This window comes from Taurulus bubalis (genome assembly GCF_910589615.1).
Source record: "Taurulus bubalis genome assembly, chromosome: 15".
Taxonomy (NCBI): Eukaryota; Metazoa; Chordata; class Actinopteri; order Perciformes; family Cottidae; genus Taurulus; species Taurulus bubalis.
In genome coordinates, this window is record NC_136603.1 from 19588827 (window position 1) to 19610953 (window position 22127).

A 22127-nucleotide genomic window follows, 5' to 3' on the forward strand; every position below is an offset into this window, starting at 1 on the left:
TATATCCCCAAAATAGGAACTGCTTGGATCCTGTTGCGTGTGAAGGCGTAAAAGCCGAACGTATACATGTGGTACTTTGCAGTTTGAGGCGGTGGGAGCCCCATTTGTGAAAGCCTGGGGGCACACATAGCAAGGGGTCAAGGGCGAGTGTGCGAGGCAAAGTCCAGGGGCCGCCTCGGAGCAGATCTGTCGGTCCGACGCTCCCCCGGCGCAAGTCCGCATGGGAAAATATACAGCAGAAAAGGCGTTAATTGAGGCGATGCTCCATGCATGTTTGGCATCGCGGCGCCGGGTTAGCTGGCGCCGGGTTCCCTTCTGAATGGGCCCGCAGAGTGGCACCCCGTTTGAAGTGCACTGACCCAACACAAGGTTTTGTTTGTTTGGCCTGGATATGTAGCGCTTATTTATGTGACTAAACAGCTGACAGGCATGCTTGTGTAACATGTATGCGTGGACGGAGAATGGGAGAGGTGGTGTGCTTGAGCGTTCAGCACTGGGAGGGGGGGTGTGGAGGCTTTTGTCCGGGCAACACGGGTGATTGGCACCGGCCGTTGAGGGCCGGAGTGGCGAACAGTGGCATCTTCTAATGAGTCACTCTTTCTATACGCTTGTTTATCTGGAAGTGACAAACAACATTAGCGGGTCAGATTTCAGGCATCATTTTAACACACGCATGTAAACACACTTTACATTTGAATGTTTTTAGTTTTTATTTGTATTTTCAAAGAAATGGATAAAAGTGCATAATAAGTGTTGATAAAAAAGGAGCTGACTGATTATCAACTCATGAGTCCAAACAAAAAGTAGTTTCCTTCTAATGTCCAGCTTTCAAAGAAGTCCTCACAAGTATAGCGACACAATTACACACACACACACACACACATGCATCAGTGTAGCACCAGCATGTCTGGCCCGGGCCACACCCTTCCCTCTCTCTCCTGCTGTCCCGTTGGGCGGTGTTAAATTTCCTCCCGCACGCAAAACCTGCCCGGTACCAAAGATGTCATTGGCTATCTTGGCAAGTAACTGCCACTCCATCGCCACCTCATTGGTCACTGGGGAGGCCAGGACATCCGTGATAGGCCGGAGACGCTCTCCACTGGTTTGGGGGGGGGGGGGGGGGGGGGGGGTATTGATGGCGGAGCGCTCGGGGTGGTGCAAGGTGGTTTCTCCATACGGGAGCATGCTTCGAGAAAAGAGAGCGGCACACTGCAGATTTTTTATCTTTAGGTCAGATATTAAGCACAAATTGACAATTTATTTTTGGTTCCCCTTGTTTAGTTTTACCCCATTTATAAAATAAATATAAAAACTAAAGAGAACTGCTTTACCTTACTTTAGCGTGTTTATCTTTCTGAAGCCTACACATATAAAACGCATGCGAGTTGGAGACAGACAATTAAGCCTGCCCCCCATACTCCAGTTACATATCACATGAAGGAAAACATTTTGTTTGCGCTTTTCTCGTTTCCCTCATGTCACGTTGTCGGGTTTACTACCGTTTGTATGTAAGCTGCTATGTTGTTGTTGTTGTTGTTTGGAGAAATAATCAGATTGCACTAATGCCCTCGTTTTCACGTGACAACCACGCCGAAGCAGGGATTTAAATGTTCCCGCGCTCGCTCCCCAGTGTCCGTGTTTCACTTCACGAGATTATTCAGATAACGCAGGATCCATGTTGCAGATTTGATGCTACATAAGCGCTGCAACGCCAACAGTTTATGTGTCTGTATCCGCCACGTGTTGCCATGTCAAAACTATCAGTGAAAGCCCTCTCCTGCACATTTTGCAGGGCTCCTGCCTGTGACCTTTTTGTTTGTGCGATGTCTCTATTGATTGTGACAAATACTACAGAGCGCGGCGTTGTCTTCATCCTCTCAGATGTGTGATGGCGCTGGCTATCCGTCTTCTTCAGCATCTCACACAATTTAAACCGTCTCTGTGCAGCACACTGTCAACAGTGCACTTACAGTAGGCAAAATGTAGCGTCACCGCGCGCATGCACACAAACACACACACACACAGTCCAAGTGGAGACACACACAAATACACACGGTAAGTCTGCATGCGTGTCAGCAAATCCCTGCGGCAAAACTCATGTTGCAGGGGGATTGTTTTTGCTCTCTGCTGCCATGTTTCATCATTCTACCCGCGTGTGTGCTACTTTGTCATCTGTGAGGAGGATGTGTGTATGGCTGTGTAGGGAGTATTCGGTGGAGGCTTCCTATACACTTTGCTCCCACCACAGCTCAAGTCTGACACTGTGGTTGGAATCACAGACGCAGTTTGTGTGTGTGTGTTTTTTGTGTTTTGCTAATGCTCTTACAACTCAACTTAAGTCCCCAGTTTGCCAACAACCAATATGAAGTGTAATTCCGAGTGCAACAGTCGAGGCTGCGGTGCCCAGACAGCTGATCCAACACGTGCTCATGAGTCTTATTTGGACCAGAGAGGACATGGGGATTTGGCTGCTATAAAATGTTTTGGACCTTGGATTCATTTTGTCCCATCAACCGATATTCTGAGAAGAAAATTGCAGGAATTTATAATAATGTGCTTGTTTCCTCCTCTCCTACATATCCTCTCTCCACCCACTCCACCTCTGGCCTCCTCCTCCTCCAACAGTGGACGTGAGCTCGGCAGCGCTGCCCATGCAGGTGCCCCCCACCGCCACAGCCATCCTTCCAATGGACCTGCGCATCGTGGACCACCCCCACCACCATCACCACCACCTCCACCAACACCAGCCCCCCTTCGGCCTGGGTCCCCAACACCACCCTACGGCGCCAGTCTCTGCCACTTGCCCCGCGTCCTCCGAGGCAGGCCGCGGGTCAGTCCTTAGTAAGTGGGCCTCATCTCTGGTTGTCATGTTAAAAGTTGTACCCTGGTTAGATAGTCAGCTCTGACGGTTAAGTAGGTGTGGACCCCATAATAAACGGGTACAGCCTCAGCTCAGCGGAGGTAAACATGAACGCAGCTCTGCATCCAGGGGCTCTAACGTCTCGGAAAATCTCCCACAGATCAGCCGGAGCAGCAGCTGCAGCAGGAGCTGGTGACCCTCAAACACAAGCAGCAGCTCCAGCGGCAGATCCTGATCGCCGAGTTCCAGAGGCAGCACGAGCAGCTGTCGCGGCAACATGAAGTCCAGCTGCAGGAGCATGTCAAGGTGAGTGGCCCGAGGAGTCCCTCCTCCTTGGACACAGCCACCGTAGGACTGCACTCAGCAAAAATGCGCCCCGGTGAAGGACGGGAGGAAGCACGCGTACACTCAAGCGATGCGAGTGTAATCTGATCTGGTGGCAGTATTTTACTGCTTAGTCATCCCCATGGCCCAAGTAAACCTGGTAGTGTATGTGTGTGTGTGTGTGTGTGTGTGTGTGTGTGTGCGTGTGTGTGCATTTTGGATGTGGATTCAATGGCAATGCCATGACCACAAGGTCAACCAATGGGGACAATCAATCGGGTACAGAAAATTAACTGCCGTGTATTCTCCAGTCGGCTCAGTCTCCTGGTTAGCATTTTTGATTCTGCGTGGTGATGCAGAATCGCTAGTGTTTCAAAGCGTTGGTTCTAAACCTTGTCAAAAAACAATGTCTTCTCAGTTTGCTCATCCTGTGTAGTGTCCTTTACCCACTCTTCTCTGTCTCCTTTTACTTTCTTCCTCCTTTAGTCTTGTGTCTCTCTCCACCAGCACCAACAGGATTTACTGGCGCTCAAGCACCAACAGGAGCTGTTGGAGCACCAGAGGAAGATGGAGCAGCAGCGTCTGGAGCAGGAGATGGAGAAGCAGCAGCGGGAACACAAACTCCTGCAGCTCAAAAACAAGGAGAGGGGGCAGCAGAGTGAGTACTTTAATCCCAGAATGCCTTTGTCACGCAAGGAGTCTGAACGTTGTTGAAAACATTATTGAACGTGATGAAAATGAGAAGTGACCTGAAGGAGATCAGTTATGAGTGTTAGCGGATTGGCATCCCTGGGGTTCAATCGTGTCACGAACAAGCGTTTAATAAAGCTGTCATGTTTGGTCATGTATTCCCTTTCCATCTCCCGAATGCGGTTGCAGCGTCTGTTGTAACTGTGCCGAAGCACTATGTCATATTATCACGCCAGGTGTCGGAGAGACTCGGCCCCTCTGTCACAGCACCTGTCCCTGTTGCCCCGCGGTCAGAACAGCCTGACCTTGCACATTCACCAAAGAGGGATTTCAGAATAAGAGCGCCAAGACGAGAGGAGCAAGGCATTGAAGTGGCACACATGCCCTCGTTTATTTTATTTTATTTCTTACATTTGTTCCCTTTCCCTAGAGTCATATTGTTTGAGGAACCAAATAACAGCAACAAAGCTAAACCAGTACATTTGCTGTGCCCTGGCGTCAACCCTATTATTTGTAGTATTCATATTAAAGGACAATTTGGCCTTTTTGTTGCCTTGGCCACCATCGCATCCTTCGTGGTAACATTGTACTCTCCAAACTGCCCGCTGAGATCTTGGGACGAGGACATCTGATTAGACCGGTTGTCAACAAGCCAACAGAGAGATTATCTAAACCTTTTTGTTCAGCCATTAAATCAAATGCGTGACATTAATGTTGGTAATAATCCCTCATTGCATCGGGAAACTGTGTATGCGCAACTATTGCAAATAGGGGAAGGTCAGAGAAGGATTAGGGAGATCTGAAAATGGGGATGGATGTTTACGATGGACAGAGGGGTAATAATTCTACAGTTCCTGCTATGGGGGCTTTTTATCAAATATATCAGATCATCAGACTGCTTGATTTGAACATTTTTTATTCTTCAATATTGCCAAAATTCCCAGATCTCAACAATTAATAAAAGCTATTGGGAGCACTAATGTCCAAAAACCAGCCATACTTTGATATTCATCATTAGGATTTGAGAGCACCGATGGTGCCATTACTGTCAGGAGTGACGCTGGCCCTGCTGCAAAGTGGCACATAAAGCTGTCCTAGCCTACTCAAATGAGCTTCGACACAATTGCATTTTTTTTTCTGGCAGGAGGCTGTTCTTTGAGCTAATTGCTTTTATTGTTCCTGTAATTGTTTTATACTGCATACACAGAAGGCAAAATTAAAGACCCTTTGAATTGCCTCGTATTTGAGGGGGGCAAACGATTTAGACTTGCCCTACTACATACTCAGTGTTCGTATCCACTTAAAACAGGACTTGAAGGAATCGAAACATGCGGTAAAGGTGCCTTTTAAATTGGAAATGACTGCTAATGAGGGGGAAATGGCTCACTTAAACTCTTTATCCAATGCTTCGAGCTACAAAGATCCCAATAGAATGAGACATGCAAGTGTGACGACAGAGATTTATCATCGTTAATTCATGTAGTAAAGTTAATTACTTTAGTTTTTTTGTTATGATCATTGTCAGTATAACTGTAAAATGCTTTGAAAGTGTGTTCCGTTCCGGGGTTTTTTATGGACAGGCTACGATGTGGTATTTCAGCAAACATTTCAGCGCAAATCAATTCCAATATAATTAACGTCGGACCCATGTGTAGAAGCATGATCGTCTGTCAGTGAAGTGTATTTCCCCAACCATTCTCTGCTGGGCAATAGCCTCCACTTTGACGTCTGTGGAAAGAGCATTGGGTTCGTAAACAGAGGAAGCTTTGTTAAGTACTGCAATAAATCGCGTGGAAGGCAGTCTCATAAAAGCCAATTTCCTTCAGTGGCAAAGCGGACATATTGGGATGTCAGCACTTCCAGCTGCACCGTGATTTAGTGAGCATATATTAGCCGTTGTCACGTTCACGTACTGTGTTTACCACTTTCGCTCTCGAGCTCGACACATCACCTGTTATCACTCCCACGGTCACAGTCTTAGAAAAACACACCTTTTCCGCTTTTCCTGTATTCTCAAAACACCTTATTGCTCTCCTCACTTCGTTCCTCGCTTCTTCTTCTTCTTCTTCTTTTTTTCTCGGTCTCTCTCTCGCTCCCTCACTCACTCGTCTACCTCTCCTTGGACAGTTTGTTTTCCGCTGTGAAACGAGGGTGGTAATTGAGGAGAGACCAAATGAAACGTACATGAGTTACAGAGCACTACTATCGCCTCTGGAGTTCCAGGAAAACTGATGCAAGGCTGCGCGCTCTGCATGCGGTTACGAACCCATTATCTGTCGAAACACGGATGGATGTTGTGGTAACCTTCATGTCGGCTTCACAGATAGGACGGGAGGCGCAGTGCAGCCGAGGCACTGAGGCGCGCGACTCAAGAAATGCAGCTCTGAAGGAAGCAGCGACAAATACGAGAAAAGGTGTACATTCCCTTTTGGTTGCTGAGTTTCACACGTCTCTCTCCGTCTCCTCCAGGTGCAGTCGCCAGCACGGAGGTTAAGATGCGACTTCAGGAGTTTGTCCTGAACAAGAAGAAAGCGCTGGCTCAGCGAAGCCTTAACCACTGTCTGCCCAGCGACCCACGCTTTTGGTATGGGTGAGTGTCACAGCCCGCCGCTACAGAAGCACTCATGGCTTGGGATGTGACTGATTGTGAATGGAGAATCTATGCCATGTTGGGTCAAAAATCAACTTTATTTCAGTTGAGAATTCTGTTTAACGTACAGATTTCTTGTAGTCTAAAAGCAACTCATTACGTCACCTATCTGCCCAGAACAAATGTGCATCCTTCCTTTCCATAGCAGGCAACATTGTCAAATTTTTAAAATGCAAAAACAAACCATGAGCTTGTAAAGTTAGTTCATATCTTTAAAATACTTGCACTTAAAATAATAAAGGAAAGCTGCATTTTAAAGCAAAGAATCCACAAGATCCTTCAAACTTTACGTTGTTTAAGAAACATTCCACACACATGAAAACTTTGGATTCTTGTAATTTTATAAGCCTTTTTCTTATCTCCCCCCCCCCCCTCCGACGACCACACTTGGAAAACAAATCAAACATAAAAGCCGCAACAATGAGCGACATAAAAGTGGCTTTTGCAATCATGGCAGACCTTCTGGTGTTGTGTGGGTATCCTTGCATGTGTAAGAAGTTGCCAGCGTCAACATTAGCATCTCTCAGAGTCCTCTGCAGTTGTCTTGACAGCGCAGAAGAAGCGTTGCTTTTATTTTTTCATTTCCTGGCGATGTTTGTCGTCGGTGATTGACAGCTGGCTCTCTTTGAGGTGTGTGCGTGTGTTTGAAGTGGGCTGAGAGAAAAGACAATGGCACCTCTCACGCGCTTTAAATATTTGAAGAGGCTTTAAGCAGTCAAACATTTCTGCCGAGGCACGAGATGACAGAACGATCCAAAGAGTGTGTGAGGAAAAGGGTTTGCTTTCACTGTCGCCGCCGTCACCGTTTCTCCCATTTCTTTTCTCCTCTACCTGTTGGCTTCCTCCTCAGTTCTTCCCTCTTTGAGCCTCACCTCTCCTCTCATCCCGCATTTCTAACCCGTCTCCATCCCTGTCTATGTGCATTTTTCACCCACCTCTCAGAAGGAAGCTAGGCCTCGGCCTCTTTGCTGTCTTGTGGTGAAAAAGACGTGAAGAGGATGCTTTCAGCTCACAGTCTCGGTCCCCTCTCTCTACTCTTTGTCTCTTTCTCCGTTCCACCCATATTGTTGTCTCCTCTGCTGCGTGTGTGTTGACCTTGGGGAGGTCTGTGGAAAAAGTAAGGTACAACGGGAACAGCGAGATTGGCAAACAAATACATAAATACTGATGTATTAAATATATCTATTTTTCCTTTTTGTTATAGAAAAACCCAGCACAGCTCTTTGGACCAGAGCTCTCCTCCCCAAACAGCGTTGTCAGCGTACACCCACCCGATGCTGGGCACGTACGACTCAAAAGACGACTTCCCTCTCCGCAAAACAGGTACAGAATGGTGCCGGGGTTTTGCTGAGGTATTGCTGCTTCCTGACGTCCATGTTCCTCCGTCTCTTAAAACCAGCCACCCACCGCATGTCGTGAGGGGAGCCCTAATCTTCCTTTTCCTTTTGCATAAGCAATTGAAATGGCTTATTGGGTTTCAAAGTCAGGCACATGAACCAGGAGTCAGCCACTGGAGGATTAAAAGGAGCCCCTAAAATAGTCTCCAGAAGTTATTTAATGAGGTCTTTTCAACCATTCTTATGTAAATGAGGGCAGGTGGTTGGAGAGTGGAGCTCTAAATTGGAACTTTAGAACAGAAGAGTTGGGTGGAATATGTAGCCGGAGGCAGCAGCCGCTTAGCTTAGCTTAGCATAAAGACTGGAAGCAGCAAGTAGCATCTTGCCTGGCTCTGCTCAAAGCTAAATCAGCCGCCCAGCACCTCTAAAGCTCATTGATACATCAACGACAATAAGACAATTATTATATATAATAATTATATCATTATTTTTCTTGGATTTAAGGTCTTACGGTGAGTCAATGTGGACATATTCAAGGATTTGAGTCTGAAAATGACTTTCTTATTTCTATTCAGCCTTGCTCTCCATCATCAGGTCTAGATTTTAAAAAGCCAGTCGACTCATTCAGACACACTCCTCCACAGACGTCAAAGCTCCTACTGTTTGAATAAGCAACCATCACCACTCTTATTGTCATACGAAGTGCCTAAAAAACCATCAGTTCCTGCCTTTTGGATGCGTCACTGTTGATCCTCCGTCTCCCTGTCCAAGTCAAGTATGGCCAAGCTGTGATTGTCCACTGAGCGCCGGCAGCTGCCTTGGCTGGATCGCTGCTCTCACAGCTGGAGGCCAGGCCTTGTGTACTCTTCACGCCTACCCACCTGCTGTGAGCGGGAGGCGGGGAAGGATTTGTCCTGGCGCACAACTTCAAGACAGCAAGTTTCAACTTTCAGGGACAGTCCGATGTAACTTGGGAGTTTTCCTGGGATTCCAGCGGCGCTCAGGAATATTCCCAACTACTGGAGCACCAACACATCCCCGTGCATGGATCGAGAAACATTTCGGGAGAGGATTTGAAGGCATTGTTCTTTGTTGTGCGGAGAACCCGAGAGGGAAATACTGAGTGTGCCCACTCGGGCTACCGCACAGCTGTTTGAGGAACTGTTGTGTCAACAGTGAGCAGACACGCTGTAGATCAAATTAGATCAGCAGACAGAGACGAACTGTGTTCGGAAAGGAAGGGAGTGACAGTGGTCACCCCAGTTGTGCGCCCTGCTGACGACTGGCGCTGTCACACATGACGTTTTTCGCCTCGCGGCGATGACCCGTTTGTTCGGACATATGCGTGTAAATCCTAAATGTACGTTAGGAAGGCGGGGCCAGGCGTGAAGGTCCAACAGGGCTTCATTGTCTCGAGTCTGAGAGCCTCTGTGATAATGGAGAACACAGAGGGCCACTTTGAATGCAGTGGCAGGAAGTCTGCAAGGCCTTCATGACAGATGCAGACTTGTCATGCTGACCCCCTTTTGTCCCTCGCTCTTTCACACACTTTCTCTCTCACACACACACACACATATTCCCATACCACACTGTGCACTGAACATTTAAACCCTGCAGCAAGTCCGCATACAGATTGCACTTTCATACAAGATATATTCCTCCTCCAACCCTCAATCCTCGCCTTCCACTTTAATCCCCACTTATTGTTGGACCTGATGGAATTCAGAGCTTGTCTCCACGTGGCTCTCAACATGGTGACTGCTGAGCCGACGGCTTCCAGCTAACGGTGCTTGCAGCGCCAACAATGCCAACAACAACTTTATCTCGACATTGCAAAGAGTTGTTTGCTGCTATAGTGATGCTCTGAAATAAAAAAACAAATCCGTTGTTAAATACCTGGTATTTTTTGCATCTAATCTCAAACTCATTACTTTGAACTTCACACTTTTTTGTTGACACTTCAAAGACACAACAACCAATGAGAAGGCGCCATTCGTTGTAACTATCAGTGGGAAAATGCCAGCGAGCTCTTTGGTGTCACGATGCTTATGTTCACTTCATATGCCAACAGGAGAGATGGTTATGAATGTATGTATATATGTATAAACATAGCTAATGTTATTTGTAGATAAATGTATTTTGTAAAAAGATAAGCTTAATGTTTGATCAATCAGTTGGGTCGTAAAGAGATTCACAAGCAGACCTGTCTATCTATTTGTTTACCTACGGTCCTCAGACCTAATGTATCATCAATAGATATTTCTGGGAAGCAACACTGATGAGTTACAGCAAACTACTCTATTGATTTCCATAAATCTCCCTCCGCTCTCTGCCCTTCCTTGAAGGAGCAGCACGGCTTCCCCCAGCACGAAGCCCGGGACTCCCGTCCGTCAAAACAGACGAGCAACTGATCAATATGTTTTGTATCAGGGAACCAGCAGTTTCCTCCTGCACTCCTCCTGCATTGCAATACTGAGCACCACTTACAGAGACTTTTAATCTGGTATTGATAACGATGTGTCATCAGATGGGTAGAGATAGGGACTTTACTTTAGAGCGTTAATGGCTATCTGGAAGTGTGAGAGGGCATCAGAGAGAAGCATTGAAAGCTGTAGTTTGTCTTGAGCAGCGCTGCGTAATAGGAGATAACCCGTAGAGGCAACGCACGCTTGGAAAAATCCCGATACGGCAATTTATCTTCTGGAACGAGACATTTGAGGCCACGTGTCATATATAATTTTGAGCATACACAGCATATAAAGTGAATATGCAATTCTACCTTGGATTCGGGAAGTCGTGTGTGTCATTACACTTCCTTGCCTAAAAAGCCAATTTGGCCACCCATGGCTAGTGTGGAAATCGCTTTTTTTAAATTGTACCTTTTTATAATGCCAGGACTGTGGATTAAAGCGACCCAGGTCATTTTCTACCTCAGCAGCAATAAGTGTCCCCAAAGACGAAGACACGCTGTTGCCTGACAATAGAGGATGTAAAGTTACAATAGTCAGGAAGTGGCAGGATGGCTGAATAACTGAATAAGAAAATGCTGTTTTGGCAGTTTAGGAATGCTGTTTTTTGGGCCGTCAACAGCAGAAAATAGGACGGAGAAGTGCGCTGTAACGAAGCAGCGCGTACATCTATGCCAACGGTTGCTTCTGATGTGCACGGAGAAAAAAGACCTAGCGAGAGTGGCTCAACAACGAAGGAGAGAGGGAGCTATGCCAGGGGAAAGAGAGAAGTGGGGATTTAGATTCAGAGGGAGAGAGAGGGGAGGGGATGGATGGAAGAAAGGGCTACAGTAAAGTGCCAGCATCAGCAGTAAAACCAGTCTGGGCGCTCTGCAGCGAGTGTGTTCGCACGCGTGCACACTGGTGTGCTTTTGCCCAGTCGGCATTAACACCCTTCAAAGTCACTGCGTCCTGAGGTGAACGCCCCGTGGCGACCGGTGCCCGGCAAACACACACCAAACACACACCAAACACACACCCCTACTTCACCCTCCTTCTCTTTCTCCTTCACTGTCCCCCCTAACCTCCCTCTAACCTTCCATTCATCTCTCTCTCTCTCTCTCTCTCCACTCTGCCTTTTATCTGTCGATTTCTTAATGACTCAGGACGCACAAACACAACCATGACCCCCCTCATCCCCTCCTCTACTCCATCATGTTAGTTTAGTTTGCCTTGTCCTTCCTCCCCTGGCACCAGATAGACCACAGTTTCTGTCACCGTTGCAGGCAGTTTGCGGTCACACCCGTGTACTATTATTTATTTTTTAAACATGACTCTTTTTATTATTTAGCATAGCAAGAGATGATTGTGGCACTGTCAGACTACTACAATCCCCTGTGCAATAGACTCAAATTGAACCTACATGCACAACGCTCCTTCTCACACAGTCTTTCCTTCTGCTACCGTCAGTTCAGCTAATGCATAGCATTTTATCCCGACCCACTCCATCGCTCTTAACGAAGACTTCGGAAGAGTGCCCTCCACTTAGAAGAAGCTCTTTTTTAAATAATTGAGTTTCATAAGTTCAGGCGCGGGTTCCCCTTAAAATTGAAAGTGCATTTGAAAAAGCGCTTAGACATTATAAATGCACAATTGGTCATCTTATCCCCACCGACCCGGCGGTATATTGAGTGCTTGTACCTCTTTGAAGTACATTAAAACACTGCGTAGCTTCATCCTATCTCATTCAAGGCCACAGGAAGTGAGGGGCCAAAGGGTTTGCAGTGACCCTGAATACGTCTTCTGACAATAAACCACTACACTACATAAAGAGCAATCAATTGCTTCCACTTGGCTGTAGCGAAAAGTTCCAGCTCCTTCTCTGAGGCTAACGAACTTAGCGAGGTCTGTTTGATACAAGGTTGTGGAAAGAGCAAAGGGTCAACCGTTGGTCAACCCGCCCAGCTTCAACTAATTGAACGGAAGGAAGCCAGTGGAGGAGGGAATAAAGATGCCCGTGTCTGGGGTTGTCTGGCAGAGATTGTCCAGAAGAGGTCAGGTCCTGGCCCTGGCCTGACAAGATTCCCACAATAAACTGAATGCTTGCCTCATCATCATCCGTCCTGCCCCCGCGCGGCACTCTGCAGTATGTTTTTTTTCGAGAGCCAGCCGCGCAGACACACGTGACGACAGACAGTGGCTGTGTTTTTGTGATTGAAAGTGTCTGGAAACGAGCAGCGCTCGCTGGCAGAGCGCGGAGGCAGCATCATTAAGCGCGGGGTCAAGAAAGCTGCCAGTTGGCTGCCTCCTTTCTTGTTGCAGCGCTTCCCACTGTCGCATGACGGCGGCGAAACTCAACCCCGGGATCTGTCGGGCCAACACATACAGTGTGGTCCTATAGGGACCGGCTCATTAGCCCCTGGACAGGCCCCTGCTTGTGCGGCCCCGGCAATCTACCACGAAAGCTAATTGCCGGAGCGACACTTCACAGGGAATCTGTAATTTTGGGGTGCAACGCTTTGATATTTTTAGACTGGGTGGCCCAGTTTGAAGTGAAACACTTAACCTTGCCATTGCTTTATTTCCACCACATATTTGGTAAATGGAATGGGGATAAGCTTTAATTACTTTTGAGTTATGTCCCAATACAGACCGAAACTCCTCCACCTTTTGAGTAAATCCCCCGTCACGTCCCTGTTTCCTCTCTCTGTCTCGCCAGCCTCGGAGCCCAACCTGAAGCTCCGCTCCCGGCTAAAGCAGAAGGTGACAGAGCGCCGCAGCAGCCCTCTTCTCCGCAGGAAAGATGGCCCCATCACTACCGCCAAGAAGCGCTCCCTAGATGTGGCTGGTGAGCACTCTTGTTGCTGTATTTCCTCTGTTGGTTCACAAGAAAGAATCTGATTACCCCAGTACTTTATAGATGGATTTAACTTATGAATACACCCCAGCAGGACTATCACGAAACAAAACATTTCATCTTAGACAGCTGAGCATCTCGGAAAAATCGAATGTCTTTGTTGTGTGTTACAGAGTCCGCGTGCAACAGCGCGCCGGGCTCAGGTCCCAGCTCCCCCAACAACAGCTCCAGTAACATCCCCAGTGAGAACGGGGTCACCATCTCCAGCAGCCCAGGAGAGGTAACCGACATCACTGCCAGCGTGCGTGTGTGTGTTGTATTGTGTGTGTTTTTGTGTGTGTGTGTGAGGGGGCAGACGGGTGACCAGACGACTCTGGGAGGAGGTTGGCATAGTCTGTCTTTTTTAATGGAGAGCTCAAGCTCTGAGTGTGTTTGCCCGTGTTGTGTATGTGTGTGTGTGAAATAGAGGCGAAGTAATGCACTGCACATAACACTATGTGTACTTTGTGACTGTACTCTGAGTATATACTGTAATGGTGTGTGTGTGTGTGTTCAGGTCTCCCTGCTTCAGAGGTTGGCTGCCAGGGAGGGTTCAGTCAGCCAGCTGTCTCTCTACACCTCCCCTTCACTGCCCAACATCACCCTGGGACTGCCAGCCACAGGGCCGGCCAGCGCTGTGAGTACAGTCAATTCTCAGTATTCTAAATCTTTAATGCAGCATTACTCATTACACCAAAGAATATTTAGTTTGCAAAACCGCTCTTATCCATCGTTTTGGGCATGACGGAGCCTTACATGTGTGCCTTTCTTTCTCCATCTCACTCTCATTCTGTCTCATTTGACCCTGCTTTGTCTCTGTCCATCTGCCTCCATCCTTATGTCTCAATATCTTTCTCTCTCTCTCTCTCTCTCTCTGTAGATGGTGTCAGGACACCAAGATGGTGAGAGTCGTCTGGCGTTACAGCAGGGGATTCCTCTGACCCCTCCGTTCCTGCCCACGGCCCACCTGCCCTCCTACTTGGCGTCTTCGGCTCTGGACAGGGACGGGGCCGGAGGGGGCAACCCCCTCCTCCAACACATGGTGCTGCTGGAGCAGAGCCACAACCCAATGGGTCAGTGTTCAGTGAATCTTATTATAAAGCTTACGGTATGGCTTTGCATCATTGGCTCTTTGTTTAATATGACTGTAAAAAATGTCAAACAGTAACACGTGTACATATTGTAGATACGTATTTCCTACTAGTTGTTTTTTTAGATAAACAGCTCTACTTTTGGTTGTGGGCCTTGTCTACATCTTCTCTTAAAGTGGTGTAGTTTATTTGAATGTGACCTAGGACTCATTTTTGCAAAGCCATTTGCATTTCACTCAACAGCTTGAATTGCTGATGCATCACAGTCATGATGCATCAGACAAGTTTTATGCCTCCGCGCCGGTGACATCCGTGGCCTCGTGAACCTCGTGATACCTCAAACGCCTTCAGGAAATGTCTCCAAATTTGGCACAAACGTCCTCTTGGACTCAAGGATGAGCGGATTAGAATTTGGGGGTCAAAGCTCACTGTGACCTCACAAAAGATAATATATTTGGCTATAGCTCAACAAATCATATGCCAACTATGCCAATTCAGTGTGAAAGCTGGATGGAATGATGAAGTGATTACATTTTGGACAGACGTTTTGGTAAACTGCAACTTGCCTGGTTGGTGGAGTTCTTTTAAAAAAAAGTTGCCCCTGTGTATCCCATCGTAAAGCCCCCAGTTGGGTCATTGACTTCCTACTGTATATATCTGTGGCGCATGAAGTATATTCAAAAGCAAACTGAATGATGGTCAAACTACAGAATCAAGCTTGTTAAAAACCGCCAATGACATCCTCCTGTGTTCACCACAGTTGGTCTAGCTGGCCTCCAGCTGCCATCACCCTCCGTCTCCAAACTTGCTCGCGGCCACCGCCCCCTTGGGAGAACCCAGTCGGCCCCTCTGCCCCAGCAGCAATGTGGACAGGCTCAGGCTCTGCAGCAGCTGGTGGTCCAGCAGCAACACCAGCAGTTCCTGGAGAAACACAAACAACAGTTCCAACAGCAGCAGCACATCATCAACAAGGTAGTTCTGTGTGTGTGTGTGTGTGTGTGTGTGTGTGTGTGTGTGTGTGTGTGTGTGTGTGTGTGGGTGTGTGTGTGTACGTATGCACGTGTTGGTCGCCATCCATGCATGTGTGCATGTGTTAAAAATGGTATCTGAGGCAACATTTGAACAGCTGTGGTGGATCAGCCAGCTGTGTGTGTGTGTGTGTGTGTGTGTGTGTGTGTGTGTGTGTGTGTGTGTGTGTCCATCTACACAACTTTGATTTGTTTAATGTCTGTGAATCCTTCTCTGCTCCAAGAGCAGGATGAATCAGCCTGCAATCAGCAAGTCTTCTAGCAAGTCTTTCTTGTCCGTGTTCATGTATCCCTACTTCTTCCTGTCACCCTGGCAACTGTGCTCGAGAGGAAGCTGCCTCCATATATGGTCACCCAGGAAGTGTAGCTCAGTGCATCATTGTGTGTGTGTGTGTGTGTGTGTGTGTGTGTGCATGTGCACAAGGTAATTTGCAGCACTATATGGTCATTGCAGAGAGGGAGATGGTTGTTTGTGTGTGCAGATATTCCCGTAGGATTTAGTCCCATTATCTTGTGTCAATGGGGTTGTTAGGGACTCTCGTTGAAAATGCCCGGCTGTTGTGACTCCTGCTAATTAAGTCCAGCTTATGTGTAAAACCAGGTTATTTTCATGTCACATCAATTTGTGTTAACACTCTTTTCCAGACGACTTAAAAAAGAGAATTGTGCCTAATTGCTATTCAAAATAGAGAAAAATAAATATATATTTCTCAATTTGACATTCATAAAGGGGTAGTTAATTATTATGGGCATGTTCTGGCCTCATGCTTTAAATTAATCGTGCATGTGTGAAACGGGATTCCCCCCTAATTCCCTAAATGTACTAACACACAGGCCACTCACTGCAGACCCGTGTTATTTAAGATGTTTTCGGCGTTTACATTTGAATAATAGGCACTCTGCCAGTGCATTGCAGAAATCTACAGTAATTAATGAAACACTGCGTTTAAGTGTGTCCATATTTTTGGTTGAGTTGAATTCAACATTATTAAAGAAAAGCTGGCTGGCATGGTGGCACGTTGGGAAGCCCATTAGCCTCACAGCAATCAGCTACCAGGTTTTCTGAGGCTTCTCTGTGTAGAGTTTGCACTATTGCAACTATTTAAAGTATGGAGATCACACTCTGAATGTTACCTGGAGTACATAAGGAACTTATTTAAGTGATGGCAACAAACAAAAAGTGTGCATCAAGAAAATACCTTGACATGTGATACTCTACTTCTATTCAGTGCTTTGCCAGCGTTAATCCAAACCTTTGCATTCTTTTATGAAATGTAGAAATTGGGGATTAAGCTACCTTGTGATTGACAGCTCGCTACCACGGCATTGTCCGGTCTGGGCGTTGTCTTTGCTGAACCCTTTCACCGTGTCTTTTCAGTATATGAACGTCAATTGTAACCGTTTTGGGGTCGCCATTGGTCGGTTGTACTTTGCTCCACCCTGTCGTGTCACTTCTGGTTGCAAAAAAACAAGATAGTGAGTGCACAAACTAATGGGTGACGTCACGGTGACTACGTACACTTCTTATATACAATATATACAATATATGGCTGCTCTGGCTGAGATGTTACGTTTTATTTAAATCTTTTTTAAATGCATTGTTTTTCTCCTTACTAAAATGTTACAGTTCCAAAGCCATTTGCGCTCTATACCCAGTAGTCTCTTTCATACCTAATGTAAATAAATAACGTCCCCAGCTAGTCATTGACTCTGTTTTGTCTCTCTACTGCCTCTCAAATACCATGGCACAATGGAAAATGTAGAAGTACTCCCAAGATATATGATTGCTTACTGTATAATAAAGCCAGGTATTAAAAAAGAATACACTTTCCATTTAATGCGAGGAAGTGCGGTACAGCATGTCTCCGCAGAGTGATTTTATTAGCTTTTTGTTTTAAATTCTACAGATAAGGACCATCGTGGCTGCCATTAAATTTGATACTCACCATATGCATGAGTTCAGTGTCAGAAACTATCCTTGCAAATGTCCCAGTGGTATGCTGTGTTTAAGTTTCATTGATCACCATTGGACATCCACCACTTTGTAAGACATGAATCTTCCTTTCCTCGATCTCTTTTATTTATTTTCGTCAAGTCAGCAAGGAAAAGGATTCCTTCCTGCTCCCTCAAATGTTCGCTTTAACTGTCGGACACGTTGGCAGCAAAGAAAGGAATGAATGAATCTTGAAATGGTTCCAGCCAGAGCCGGCTGCTTCCACGTCAATTACCCGAGACAGCTAAGGCGATACTGGGGTGTAAAAGTGCATGTGTGAGGAAGGCCGACAGGCTGGGACAACTAGTATCGAGTGTTTGTGCATACAGTCTCTCTCTCTCTCTTTCTATATCTCTATCTCTATCTCTCTCTGTCTCTGCGCATGTGTGTGTGTGTGTGTGTGTGTGTGTGTGTGTGTGTCCTCGAACTGATTCAACAGGCTTATGTAGTGCCTGTCCCCCTCATGGTTCATATCCCAGCAACTATTCCCTCTGTTTAAAAAGAGGGCTGGGTAGAGAGAGAGAGAGAGAGAGAGAGAGAGAGAGAGAGCGAGAGCGAGAGGAAGAGCGAGAATCAGAGCAGCAGGAGTGAATGAGTGTTTTGAGTTTGTTTGGAGAAGAGGGACCGGGATGAGGCAAGAGCTTGCTCTCTGACGTCAATGGACTGTTCCCTGGGCAATATGCCAGCCTTGTGTGTGTGTGTGTGTGTGTGTGTGTGTGTGTGTGTGTGTGTGTGTGTGTGTGTGTGTGTGTGTGTGTGTGTGTGTGTGTGTGTGTGTGTGTGTGTGTGTGTGTGTGTGTGTCTCTGTATGTGTGTGTTCGTTCCATGCAGTGGTCCACTCCAATCATGACCTACGCATCAAGGTTGAGGTCTTTGACGACAGGGACGGGGACAGCTGCCACAACAAGATTCCTCCAACGGCCCCCTCTACAATTCTTCCCTCTCTTTCTCCCTCGTTTTCCTCTCCTGTGTGTGTGTGTGTGTGTGTGTGTGTGTGTGTGTGTGTGTGTGTGTGTGTGTGTGTGTGTGTGTGTGCATTTCTGATAGAAGTTATTGAGATCTCTAAGTAAATTAATTAATAATAAGAGGTCAGAGTACAGGTCTGTGTTATCTCGGTGTGTACAAAAAGTACAAGTGCCTGGCTAATGTTAGCGTTTGTTTGGATAACCTTAAGGTCTTTTACGTTTGTTGTTTTGTACTCGAGCCGAGCCGTCAGCTATTTTTGGAGTGAAAAACACCCGTACTTGTTGGAGTGGTGCAGGCTGTAAGGCACGGCCGTCCCTGGTGTTCTCTCGGGCATGAAGTCTTTTAGTCCTGATGACGTCTCTAAAAGATGATGTCTAAACAAGGATTAATTTAATTGAGTTAATTCATTTCAAATAAGCAGATCTCTGTTGAAGATTTAAAAGCAAATCCTTGTTTAGTTTTTCGAATAGTGTTCTAGTTTAATCAATGTGGAGATGCTTGTTCTAAAAGAGGGGGGCAGTTAAGTTTCAGCTGCTTTGTAGTCCTTTACAAAAAAATCCATTGTTTGCTAGTTAGTGAGATAAAAAGTCTGTTGGTTTCTCGTGATGGCTCGACAGAAAAGCTCTAATTTCTCCTCCTTTTGAGAACAACTTGAAGGCCAACTTAATGGAGCAATATAGTCAAATAATAGATATAAAAATACATACAGTAATGTAAGGGAAACAGCTGGTCCAATCTTCCTGTTCAGCTACTTAACAGTTTCCTTGCTGAACTGGTATCTTGAGAGAATTTCAGCAGCAGCATCATAGAACTCACCTGGGTTTAAACTGTCCCTTAATTAAACCTGTGATGTAATCACAACCCAGCCTGGGTTCTTGTGAAACCTCTCACCTGGACTTTCTCTCTCCTCTCCCTCTAGATCATGTCCAAGCCCGGGGATCAGGTCTCGTCCGTGGGCTCCAGCGCCTCGGGGCCGGCCAGGCAGCACCAGAGTCACCCGGAGGAGACGGAGGAGGAACTCAGGGAGCACCAGGGGCTCTCCCTGTCATGCTCGTCGTTGTCTGCGCAGGAGGCGGGGCCTCTGCGCGGGCTGGTCATCAAGCAGGAGCCCCCAGACCCCCAGGAGCTAGTCGAGCAGGACTTCCTGTTCCGACAGGTGAGGAAGGACGCGGGAAGAGGAGGGCAGGTGGGAGTGGGAGGAGAAGACGATGCAAAGCAGGAAACAGCGGGAAGATGATAAAACGATACACGGATAAAAGTCTGGTTGAAAATGAAAGGGATGAGGAGAGTGAGACAAAGAATGAATGAGATAAATTGTTGAATTAGTCAGTTAAAATGCAGATTATACAAGTTCAATCTGCTTTTCAGACTTTCCGGTGTCAAAATAAAAAGAGGGAAGATGAAACGGATTTTAATATTGGCGTTCAAATCCCTTCTCGGAAACATTATCTCATCATGTGTGTGTATTACCATAATAATGACTTATTTGCCACTGGTTGCCTAAATGCTCTTACAGCAGTGACAGATGGAGCTAGTGTCTAACTGAAACTATTATTAGTAGTATTATACTCTACATTCAATCCTCTTGACTGTTTGTCCACATTCTGAGTTTTAGTAGAACGCAGGTTGTACACACACATGTTCTGCTTATGCAGAGTAGTGGGTTTTTAGTTTTATTTTTCATGCATAGCTTATGGCTCGTGAGCCTCCTCCACGCTGCTCCCTAGCACGACTCCACATGGACAATCACATCCACATGCTTTCACAATTCATAATGTTCTCCACACGGAAACCCTCACTCAATTTTGACACACACACACACACACACACACACACGCGCGCAGACATACCCAGTCAGGACACCGTGTCCTCATCGGTCTAGCCCATCCCTGCTGTCCTCTCAGCCAAATTCAATCAGGCACTCCCCGCACTGTCGCCATGGCGCCCAATGTAAGCAGACACGCCCATCCGAATTGAACAACGGGATTGCTTGCTGTCAGACATGTAACCCAGGTGCACACGGCGCACACTTGGGTGAAGTTTCCATGTTCTAACACAAGACACTTTTCAAATGAAATCCTCAATAAGCGTGTGCCTCTCACTTTGCTGTGTTTTGAAGTTTGATGGCTCATTATTTATCTACCGCTGTTAGTCTTTTTCAGCCGATTGCTCACATGAACAGTATTGTTAGACCTCGAAGTTAACAGCCTGTCAAACTTGCCAGATTGCATTGCTGCCATATTTGTGTGGTTGTCATGCGATACACTGTACAGAAGAGAAGAAACCCTGTATGCCACTGTGTGTAACACAAGTTCAACTCTTATGCCTGCAGCATGTATTGTCTAGCACAGCAGCTTGGTATTTGCAAGAATCTAGTGCCACCTTCTGGAAGGAGGAAGACATTGCAGTCCCGCAGTCAAACAGTACATGTCACTCTGTGTGTGAGCAGCAGGCTCTGCTGTTAGAGCAGCAGCGGATCCACCAGCTGAGGAACTACCAAGCCTCCATGGAAGCAGCCGGGTTGTCGGTCAGCTTCGCCGGACACCGTCCCCTCTCCAGGGCTCAGTCGTCTCCGGCCTCTGCCTCCTTCCCTATGGTAGTCCAGGAGCCGCCCGCCAAGCCTCGATTCACAACAGGTGTGTAGAAGAAATACTAATGATATGGGTCTAACGCACACACACACACACACACACACACACACACACACACACACACACACTGCAGCATGTATTGCGCTTTTCATCGCCGTGCGTCGCTCTCACACAGAGGTTCGTCGTGGAGCGGCAAACAGCAATCTAGCAACACACTCTAATCCTGCTGATTGCAGGTTAGAGGAAAGCCACACAGCATGATGAGCCAACACGCAGCGGCTGTTTGTACGCTCAAAGCTGTTGCTAGGTATTCTCAGCCTCGTGACGACGCGCGCCACAACAAGTGTCATTCGCTCCACAGAGTCACCTCATCTCTCTGGGCCCTCTCGGCGTGACCTTTTTTGTTTATGGTGAAAACAGGTGCAACGTGTAATCACACCATGGGACTTCAGCTGTGTGATTATAGGGATTTTGTTGCAACAACTGTTCCCGCCCTCGTTGTCAAAGATATATACAAATTAATGTGTGTGTGTGTGTGTGTGTGTGTGTGTGTGTTTCTCCAGGTCTGGTGTATGACTCTTTGATGCAGAAGCACCAGTGCATGTGCGGAAACACCACCAGCCATCCAGAGCACGCTGGCCGCATCCAGAGTATCTGGTCCCGACTACAGGAAACGGGCCTCAGGGCTCACTGCGAGGTAAGGCCACAGCTACGCAGGACCTCAATACATGTGACTCTCAAAGAGCATGGTCTCGACCTGGTCCATGTGAAAGGAGTCCTGCGATAACATATGTTGTTTGTGGTGCTTTAGAGATCAAATTGACATTATGAAACTTAGAGGTGCATGGATTCAATATTTCTAAAACAATAGACTTGAATTGTCCTGTCCTGGAGCCACAGTGTATAAAAAAATAAATAAAAAGTTGTCCTCCCCGTCATCTGAATTACTGAGTACTTATTTCGGAGTTAGCACGTGAGGTAGCTGTCGTGGTTTTTATACATTTGCAACATTACAAATGCTTCCACTGCACGAAAACACATGTTCTTAACATGTTGGTGTTTTTTTGTCCTCTTCCTCTCGGTGTAATAATAATAATAATAATAATGCATTTCATTTTTATCGCACTCTTCCTTCAAAAGAATCTCAGAGTGCCACACATATAATAAAAACAAATAAAACCGATTAAAACATAGTTAAAGCAAACGGGTGTAAGCCTGTTGTGATCTTAAAAAAATAAATGCCTTTCAGATTTA

General features: G+C 46.6%; 1 protein-coding gene across 1 annotated transcript in view; it reads left to right on the plus strand.

Moving 5' to 3' along the window:
• Positions 1–22127, plus strand: part of hdac4 (histone deacetylase 4) — a gene marked incomplete at its 5' end in the record, with an annotated part of 63701 nt that overhangs the window by 17416 nt on the left and 24158 nt on the right. Inside the window, 13 exons of the mRNA XM_079230953.1 lie at positions 2626–2841; positions 3021–3166; positions 3692–3842; positions 6344–6464; positions 7729–7847; positions 13028–13156; positions 13339–13445; positions 13722–13841; positions 14085–14277; positions 15056–15267; positions 19202–19438; positions 20732–20918; positions 21437–21570. Of these exons, the coding sequence (XP_079087079.1) occupies positions 2626–2841; positions 3021–3166; positions 3692–3842; positions 6344–6464; positions 7729–7847; positions 13028–13156; positions 13339–13445; positions 13722–13841; positions 14085–14277; positions 15056–15267; positions 19202–19438; positions 20732–20918; positions 21437–21570 (2072 nt within the window). The remainder of the gene's footprint in view (positions 1–2625; positions 2842–3020; positions 3167–3691; positions 3843–6343; positions 6465–7728; positions 7848–13027; positions 13157–13338; positions 13446–13721; positions 13842–14084; positions 14278–15055; positions 15268–19201; positions 19439–20731; positions 20919–21436; positions 21571–22127) is intronic.